A 10003-nucleotide genomic window follows, 5' to 3' on the forward strand; every position below is an offset into this window, starting at 1 on the left:
ACTATCCCTCCTAGTATTGTATCATCTACAAATTTGATAAGCAATGATTTCTCTGTCTTTATCCAAGCCATTGATGGAAATGCTAAAGAGAGGAGGGTACTCTGGCACACCACTGAGGCTCCCCCCCCCCCCCCCCCCCCCCCGCCAGGCTGAGCTTGATCAATTAATCATCACCTTTTCTTATCTGTTCACTCAAGTTATTGCAAGTCTACTTAGCTGTAATAAGTTCTTATCAATAGGTCCTTATCTTTTTATTCTGCCTACAAGGATATCATGAGAGACTTTGTTAAACAAATAAAATAATAATAACAATACACAATAATAATAAAAAATAAAAGCCTTGACAAAACAACTTATTTTCCTGATCCTGGCTATCATCGAGAAGAAAATAAAAATGGGTTAGAAAAGGAAAGGAAAAAACATTTTCTTGGCAGAAAATTTAAATTTGTTCTGCTGAACCCCAAAGGCAAGAATTAAGATCAATGGGGAAATGTTATGAAAAAAAAAAGGTCTGAATTCATTATTTTTAAAAAATCTTGAAAATTAGGGCTATTAAAAATAGACTGGTGGGGTCAGCAAACTGTAACCCATAGGCTAAATCTGGCATGCTTTCTATTTTAATATGAGTTAAGAATTGTTTTTACATTTTAAATATGGTTTTATGGTATTTAAAATTATAAATACAATTCTAAGCTCGTGGGCAGTAAAAAAAAAAGCAATAGGTAGGTAGGTTTTGGCCCACAGAGGCTGTAGCTTCCTAATCAACCCTTAGAAGTGATCCAAATAGACAGTGATTTCCCTGTCACTAGAGATGTTCACTTGTAGACCAGGTAACCTCTAGATGACAATGTTGTTGAAGGAATTCATATTTCAGGAAGGGTTTGGGCTAGATGATCTCTGAGGACTCTGACTGCTTTGAGAATCTATGGCTTCAGGTGAGTAAAAAAATAAAAAAAAAGAATTGTGCTTTACTAGAAAGGGAAGAGGGAAAAATACAAGGGCAGAACATGGTACCTCAGATTCCCAAGAGTGATTGGGGAAATATCTTCTTTGAAATGTATAATTTGGGTTCAATGTTCACCGTCAGAATATGCTAATGAAGAATTTAGAGAATCTCCCAGAGGAAATGAGGTCATTAGAAATGACAACAGGCCCCAAGGTTCAGCCTCTGGCAGGGTCCCTGGTGTATAGTAGGTGTTGAATAAGTGTTTGTTGACTATTTTTTAACTGCCAAGGTCAAGATGAAAGAGTAAAAGAGACAACAGAAGATTAAAACTTAAAAAGGGAGCATGTGAAAGTTTCTCCTTTCATACCATGCCTGAGATACAACAATGATTGTTCTCAATTTTGACTCCTTCTTGTCAGCAGGCTCAAGGCCTTTGAATGATCCTGGCTCCCAGAAAATATTTACTCCTTGCTTCACAGATGTGACTGACCCATTGTTTTGATCGGATGCCGTTTTAGCTGTGTATTTGCTGCTACTTCCTCACTCCTTTCCTGAGGAGTAAATCCCAGTGAGAGTTACAGGTACCAGTTACAGGTAGCAATGAGTGTGTCTACCTAAATCTAAGTAATATTAAATCTGTCAAGCTAAGTTGGGACAGCAAATTTGGAGAGAGGAGTTAAAGAACATTTCGTAGGTTTCATCTAGTCCGTGGACTAGCTGAATATTATTATTAATATTATTATAATAATATTAATATATTGGCGCATTATAACATGATACAACAGGGTGCTGTTGTAGCTTTTGAGTAGAAGAACCAGAGGGTCTTGTTCAATAACAATAATAATCATTTATTAAACACCATCTGCTATGTGCCAGACACTGAACTAGGCAATGGAGATTCATGTACAAAGAATGAAATGATCCCTTCTCAAAATGAGCTTGTAGTCTAACTAAAGATTGAGAGACAGTACCCTGGAGAAAGGAGCATAAATGTATTTGCTTTATGATCATTTAAATCGTGAGTGTGTATGTGTGTGCGTGTAACTGAGAAGTCTCAGAGCTTTTGGTGGACATTAATAAACAAGTTAAACTTGGCCTAGGGAGAAACTCATGCCTTGTTCTCTCTTTGTCTGTAATTGGAATTTAGATGTAACCGATACCCTGGGCTGGCATTTAATTTCAAAACTAAGTTGCAGTTGTTTTAAAAGCTTGTTTTGTTTTCATCACTTTGATTTGGGATTTCATCCGTGTGGGAGCTTCTGACAGTAGCCATTCCATGTCTTAGGAGGTAGTTTTATGAATTATGGCCAAATATTCATCACTCTGTGGCCAATTTTATGGTGAGAAGTTTTTGCTCCCTGCAGAGCTAGGCTAATCTGCTTGCAACAGACACATATTCTGTCCCAGGACCCAAACTTGAAGTCTTTCTAGCTTGGTAGGAACTGTGATAGCTTGTGATAGCTTTTGAGGACCCAGAATTACTGCCATTCCATAACTGGGTTATGACCTGAGTGGAGAAAACTTTTAAAAAAAATAATGTCTAGTAATGTCAATTATAAGAGGGCTATTCTGAAATGAACACAGAGGCCAAGAATGTCCACAGTGCTCGATACACCTCTTTGTTGGTTAATTGTTCTCCATGTCTCGGGCAATCAAGATCTGTCTACATGCAAAGGAGGTGATGGGTGAGGATGATATCTTTTGGAGGAATTCTGAGATGGAACATTTGAGCTGTTAGCCTTTGGCCTGATGTGTCAGAGTGACACATCATTTAAAACCCAACACATACTAAGTGAAAGAGAGAAACTCATGGCATTGGCTCAGGGGTCAGAGAAGTGTCTGGTTTCTCAGGCAGAGGGAACTGCCCATGTGAGTTACATATCCCAGTGATCCAAAATTTTTCCCACAGGGGAAGGGAAAGAAAAAGAAACTTCATAATGCCCAAAGGTAAAGAGATTTTTTTCCTCTCTTTTCAATACCCAAACCAGCAGAAATGTGCTAAAATGACATTTTATTTCCTTTTCCAATGCTATCCTTTTCAAATAATTTCTTTAACCATATTCAGCCTTCCTGTCAGTGCCTGGATCTGTAGGATGAAGGAAAGGGATAATCTACAGATTACTCTTAGCACTGATGGGTAGGGAGTAGAGAAGGGACCACTGGTGCAGAATGTGTATGTATACTCCTATACATTGGTTCTAAGCATTAGTCAGTTAGTCACCCTCTCTGGACCTCAGCTGCTTCATCTGAAAAATGAAGGGTTTCAAACCAGGTGATCTCTAAGACCTCTTTTAGCTCCTGTTCTGAAACTACATCGTACTTTAAAGAGCCTCTTTTACCTAATCCTCAGATGAGGAAACCAAGAGTTAGTTCATTGCTCAAGGTGGGTATGTGATAATGTAGTAGAAATATGTTCATGGCCATTGAAAAAGTGTCAGTTTGGGATATGAGGCTCTATACGATGAAAGACAATCTAACAGAAATGGAAGAAAAATGACAGTTTGGGGGAATGACTCTTATCGAAGAAGTGTCATAGTGAGAATAACTACCTAATGAGCCGATAGGATCAGAAAAAGAACATCTAGCCAGTCATCAAAAGAAGTCTTAAAAACAAAACACTTTGCTTTCTGCCTTAATATCAGTTCTAAGACAGAAGAGTGGCAAGGACTAGGCAGCTGGGCTTAAGTGGCTTGCCTAGGGTTGTACTGCTACAGCTAGCAGGACCTAACACAGTGTATTTATCTCTTTTTTAATATTGTTTATGAGCATTGCTAATATTGTGAAGTCTGTCAGGAGAATGATAGAATTTGTGATAGAGAATTATGCCTACCAATCACGACTACCAGTGACTCAGTTAGGTTCGATACATTTTAAAGAAAATATGTCTTCACTTGGGAAGACTTAAATGAACTGATACAAAGTGAACTGAGTAGATTCAGAAGAACACTGTATGTAGTACAGTAATACTGTAAGAACGATCCACTGTGAAAGATTTTGCTACTCGGATCAAAGTAATGATTCAATTCGATTCCAAAGGACTCATGATGAAAAATGCTATCTGCCTCCAGAAAGAGAAATGATGACCTTTGGATACAGATTAAAAGAAACTTTTAAAACTTTATTTTTATCTGTGCTTTATTTTGCAGCTTCGCTAAAATGGAAATATATTTTGCATGACTGTACACGTACAGTCAATATCAAATTGCTTTCTCAAAGAGGGTGCAGAAGAAGTTGGAGGAAGGGAGAGAATTTGGAACTGTAAGATTAAAAATGAATAAATACTTAATATTTATCATATAGGATTTAATAATAATAAAGTGAGTAAGAAAGGGGTTAATTCAGCCAAGTGACCAGAGCACAGAGCCAGAGAGACCCACACCTGCCCCGCTTTACCAAAAACCCAAGCTCAACAAGAGCCCTGCAGCCAAATTTATCTTCCAAGCCTCCATACGTAAAATGAGGATGTACCTTCAAAGGACGCTGGGTAAATGTAGTTCAGGTGTAGCAAATTTCTATTTGCACAGAACTCATAATTTTAAAAAATGAATGTTAAAATGTTTTTATATGCAATTGGGGAATATTTAATAAAATAAATTAAATACATTGTGAACAAAGAGAAAATTCATGTTCAAATTCTTTAGCTTAAGGGAAACACAGTATATTGGAGATGGGAATGATCTTGGAAGGAGTAGTATGTGGGTTATCTAGTCTAACTCTCATTTTACAGATAAACTGAAGTGAAGGAAAGTGATTTTTCCAGTGTCCCATAAGTAGAAGAGCCAAGTATCAAACCCAGCTCTTCTGATTCTAAGTTTAGTGAACCCAAATTTAGTTCAGTTTATCAATTTTTTTTGGTAAATTTGCTCTATGTGTTTACTCATGTTGACTGTGGTAACTTAAAAATTATCTTATATTCATATGTTTATCATTTATGTTATGTTATGTCTCAACATTCATTTTATAGTCATATATATATACAATTATACATTTTATATTCAGGTTACTAGATTATTCAGCCTTTGCTGTTGAATTTCTGACACATTTTTCAACTGACAGCAGAAACCTGAAGCTGTCCAAAACTGAACCTATTATTTTTCTCTCCACAAATTCCTCTCTTTTAAGCTTTTGATGTCTGTTGAAGGTACCACTTTCCATTCTCCCGGGTTCTTCTTCTTTTTTTAACCCTTATCTTCTGTTTTAGAATTGATATTAAGTATCAGTTCCAATGCAGAGGAGTGATAAGGGCTAGGCAATTGAGGTGAAAAGGAATCATCAAAGAGTATCAGGTCTTTCTCCCTGCTTTACACAAGAAATTAAATTTATAGATGTATAAGAACCCTCTGATGTCAATAAATATCAGTAATTTAAGGTTTAAAAAAGTGGCTCTGCAAAAATAAAAAAGTAGAGGTTAAGTAACTTCCACAGGGTCACAGAACTAGGAAATGTCTAAGTCCAGATTTGAACCCAGGGTTCTGTCATGTCTAGGCCTGACTCTCTCTATCCACTGAGCTACCTAGCTGCTCTTCTCCTAGGTTCTTAATATCAACATTCTCTTCAAATCTTAATACTCTCTTGTTCCCCATATGTCCTACATCCAACCCCTTCTTTCTATTCATGGAGCTACAAATTTAGTTCAGAGCCCCATTAACCTTTTCCTAGATTATTATAAGAACTTCTTAATTGGTTTGCCCACTTCAAGTATCTCATTACTCTGTCCCTTCCTACACAATGATCAGCCAAAGTGATTTCCCTCAAGTGTACATCTGACCATATTCTCTTCTCCTTGATAAATTCCATTGACTCCTTCCTGCCTCTAGGACAAAATATGAGTTTCTTTTTTTAGATTTTAAAGCCCCAAACTGTCTTCCTAGTTTTACTCAACATTACTCACTTGTCCTCATTCCTCAATCCAACCAAACCAATCTTCTGTTTTTTATACACAACTCTCTCTGTTTCCATGCCTTGGGACTAGTCATCCTCCATGCCTGGAATGCATACACTTTGTCTCTGCCTTTAGGAGGCATCTCTGGCACCATCTCTGGTATGAATTCTTTCCTGATCCTCCCAACTGCTAGTAGAGTTCCTCTAAAACCAACCTGAGTTTAATTTACTTTATTTACTTTATCATATTTATATACCTAGTGCCTAGTCCATACAGTCAATCCTCACCTTTAGAGAGAGTAATGTTCCTACAGAATACCATGAAAGTAAAAACATGAATGTTGATACATAGAACTTATGGGAAATAGTGGGGGGCTCCACCACCACTAAAAACTGTTACCTTTCTTTCACCAAAGACTACTGAATACATTTTTTTGCAAATGATTTTTTATGACAAAATGTTAATTCTGATAACATGCACTTTTCCTAACACAGTAACCATGAAATGACCCATAAAATGCAGTACACAAAAAAAAATTGGTAACATGCAAAACATTTTTCTTGCTAGTAATTTCCTAGAATTCTGTGACCTTTTTTGCTATCTAAATTTAAAAAAATTGATTTCTGACAATACTCACTTTTCATAACACATGAAATCTACAGTACCATATTATACAGGAAATAAAATCCTTAAAACTAAAACATTTTTAATCCAAATCTTACTTTCCACTTAGATAGCAGCATTGAAGGCACTGTACTATGATTTGTTAACACCAACTCATGGTAGACAGTGGCTGCAGACATTTTTGCATGAAGTTTAAAGCCCACATGTGCCTTGGGGGCATTTAATTAATTTATTTTATTAAATTTAGAACAGTAATTTTGTACTAGCAAAGACCTAGATTATAAATATTAATTATTAGAGGCAATTTCCATATTGGAAAATCATAGATTTAAGATGTAGATGATAATGGTGACAGAGCAGAGAATTGCAGAGTCAGTAATTGTTGATTCTCATTGCAAAACAAGCTTAAAATGCGTGTTAAATCAAATTTTTCTTCTGAGTTAAATTTTGCTTTCATGTTATTCCCAATAGTTAGTGTCTGACAAATTATGGTTCACAAATATAATGAATATATTGTTTTGTTGTTCAGTTGTGTCCAATTCTTTGTGACTCTGTGGGCCATAGTAGGGGGCCCTTCTACCTCCACTATCTCTTGAAGTCTGTCCAAGTTCATGTTCATTGTTTCCACATTACCTCTCCATGTCATCCTCTGCCATGCCCTTTTCCTTTTGCCTTCAATCTTTCCCAACATCAGTCAGCTGATATACTTAAGCTTCGCCTTTAGTATTTGACTTCCAGTGAATAGTCTGAATTGATCTTTTAAAAAATATATATTGATTGATTTAATCTCCTTACTATTCAAGGGACTTTTTTAATATAGTCTTAAAAACATTTTATTTAGTTAATTAACTTAGAATATTTTTCCATGGTTACATGATTCATGTACTTTCTCTCTCCTCCTCCTGCCCCTTTGGGGGCATTTTAAAGGCAAACAATGAAAATATTCAACAAATACATGGGAAACTCTTTACAAGGGGCTGATGAATAAGACCAGTGAAGCTAAGACACCAGCCAGTCCACAAACTGATTCCTATTGTCTCTCATTTTTTCTTTACTGTGACTAGCCATGGATGTGTACAGCTGTTAAAGGGAAAGCAGAAATGAAGTTACTAATAAAATCATGCAAATGTTTGAAGTTGCAAAAGTTAAATGGGCAAGTGTTGAGGACTGGCTGCACTCTGTAAATATATATTGATTGATTCACTGATTGGGGGAAAACTTTCAACAAAGATTTGAAATACCTAGCAAAGACTATCTCAAACACTATCATAAAATAAATTGGAGCAGCAGGTCACAGTTAGCTGTCATGCTCCCCTACTAATGCCCTCTATCGCAGGGTAGAAGTAGTTCAGAAATATTCATTTATGAGCTCACACTGTCTTACAATAAGCACCCTAGATGTACCAATCCATCACAGTGCTTTCCTCAGCCTACTTTCCTCTAGGTAGGAAAATGGGACATCTTTTATTTGCTCAGACTCTGAGAAGCTATCAGTATGACTGCCTGGACAGCAGACAAATGAGTGCCCAGAAATTCACTTGATCAAAGATGCCAAAGGATATCACTCTGTTTCCACCTTGGTGCCTATTTGCCCTGAGTAGCCTCTTGACCACTTCTGACATCCCTTCTTTCAGAGGGAGGGAGATTCAGCCTACTGCTTTAGGGGCTGCCGCCTTTGTCTCCATCATCATGATGCAGTTTTTGTTTGGATTAAACTCGTCTATGTAGTTTTGATATATCTGACTCAGAACTATGAAATTCTAAACTTGACCAAAAATCCTTGAAGATAATACTTTTTTTGTTAAATGTAGATGCTAAGAAAAAACTTCCTAGCCCTTAATGCCAGCATCTAGTAATCCTGTCTGGATGCTTTCCTAATAGAAACAAAAGCTCCCATTCTCTTTTCCAGGACTGGATGAGATTTTTGAACCTGGGATATGCTAAGCTGCCTTTGAGCTAAAATATGCCCATTACACTGAAACTACCCTTTCTTTCTTTCCTTCCTCTTTCCTCCTCAGACCTCTAAATCTGCATGATAAATTCTGATATGTGAATCATGGTGCTCAACTAGAAAATGCTAGTTTGATTAGTGGTCTTTGCCCTTATCTTTTAGATTGTGGATTTCTAGTGGTTTTTCTCTGACCTAACCCCCCAGGTTACAGTACCCGCCAGGATCAGTATCTCACCTGAGTAACTTCCGAGTTCTCCCAGTCAGGATGGAAAAGGCCAGGCTCAGCTCCCTGAGGTGGGTCATCCGGCTCAGCTTCTCTCCAATGATGGTGAGGATGGAGTCATCTTCTCCCTGAAGCCGGCGCACATTGAAGGCTCTGGCTGGCAGCGTGAGCGAGACCAATTGGGGAAAATCCAAGTGGTTGAGTAACACCTGTAGGTGCTCCATCTCCAAGTGCACATTATGGACGATCTCCAGCTTTTCCAGAGAGTCGGGCTCCACTAGCCTCAGCATATAGAAGAGCTTCTTCAGTCCCAGGCTGTCAGCCCTGAAGGCCACACAGCGCACCTTCAGTGGGGAGTGGCATCTTACCATCAGGGCCTGCAATGCACACTCATAGTTGCTCTCCGTGACAAAGAAATTGATGAAGACGTCAATGCCAATGTCCAAGATGCTTGGGTTGAATGGTCGCCTTTGCAGCTCTACCAGCAGCTCAAAGCAGAGCCTGGTCAGGAGGCCTGTCCGGCCCCACCTGCCCAGAGACTTCTGGCATTTGCACAACTGCACTTCCACGTCCTGGATGCCTGTGAGGTTGGCTGTTCTCAGCCTTTTAGTGTAGGTTGGAGAGTTGTTCAGCACGTAGTCTTTGAGCCCCAGCAGACAAGCTTCCAGGCAGATCTTGCAGGCCCAAGTGCGGAGGTCTTCGGCGTAGTCCGCAGTGGGCCCCAGCAGATTTCCAAGGTTGAATTCTGCCAGGGGCCAGTTTTCCAGCAGATCGTGAATCACTTCTCCTTGCTCTACCAAATAGCTGGCTTTAAATAGGAGTGGGTAAAGGTTATATGCCACATTGGGCAGACTTTCCCTGGTCACCTGGGCGTCAGACACCAGGGCTTCTGCGCTCGCAAACTTCAAAGACTTCATGATACACCTCTGGGTGTCCACCGGCACAGGGGATTGTTCTGGGGCGCTGCTCAAGCTGCGGGACTGCTTCTCCGGCCCTTCTATTTTTAGCGGCAGCTGCTACCAGGTCCTGACAGTGCTGGATCTTTGGGACAGGGGTGAGCAAGCAATCACATGCTGCCATCTGGGTTCTATTTTGGTCTCAGCTTCAGATTCTGCCCAGGATGAGTGCTTGGATTTGTTTGTCTGAAGTATCTCTTTACTTCTGGTTGACGGTTGTATTCAGGCAGGCTAATCCAGTACAGAAGCAAAGTTAGTTTTCTTTTTGCTTTTAAAAGCCTTTAAGCAGAGGCTACTTGGCCACCATTTGTGGGGCTGTGGCCTAAAGGGGCACATTGACGCTGAATAGAGGCAAGGTCACGTAAACTGGGTCTCAAAGGAAGATGAGGGATTCATTAAAGAACATCAGAAAAATGTTCCC

At 38.9% G+C, this 10003-nt stretch overlaps 1 protein-coding gene across 1 annotated transcript in view; it reads right to left on the minus strand.

The window, feature by feature from the left end:
- LRRC14B (leucine rich repeat containing 14B) overlaps nt 1-9637 on the minus strand; it is a 23025-nt gene extending 13388 nt beyond the window's left edge. Inside the window, exon 1 of the mRNA XM_001368400.4 lies at nt 8639-9637. Within this exon, the coding sequence (XP_001368437.1) occupies nt 8639-9543 (905 nt within the window). The 5' untranslated portion in view covers nt 9544-9637. The remainder of the gene's footprint in view (nt 1-8638) is intronic.
- Between the last annotated feature and the right edge of the window lie 366 nt (nt 9638-10003).

Source organism: Monodelphis domestica, chromosome 3, assembly GCF_027887165.1.
Source record: "Monodelphis domestica isolate mMonDom1 chromosome 3, mMonDom1.pri, whole genome shotgun sequence".
NCBI lineage: Eukaryota > Metazoa > Chordata > Mammalia > Didelphimorphia > Didelphidae > Monodelphis > Monodelphis domestica.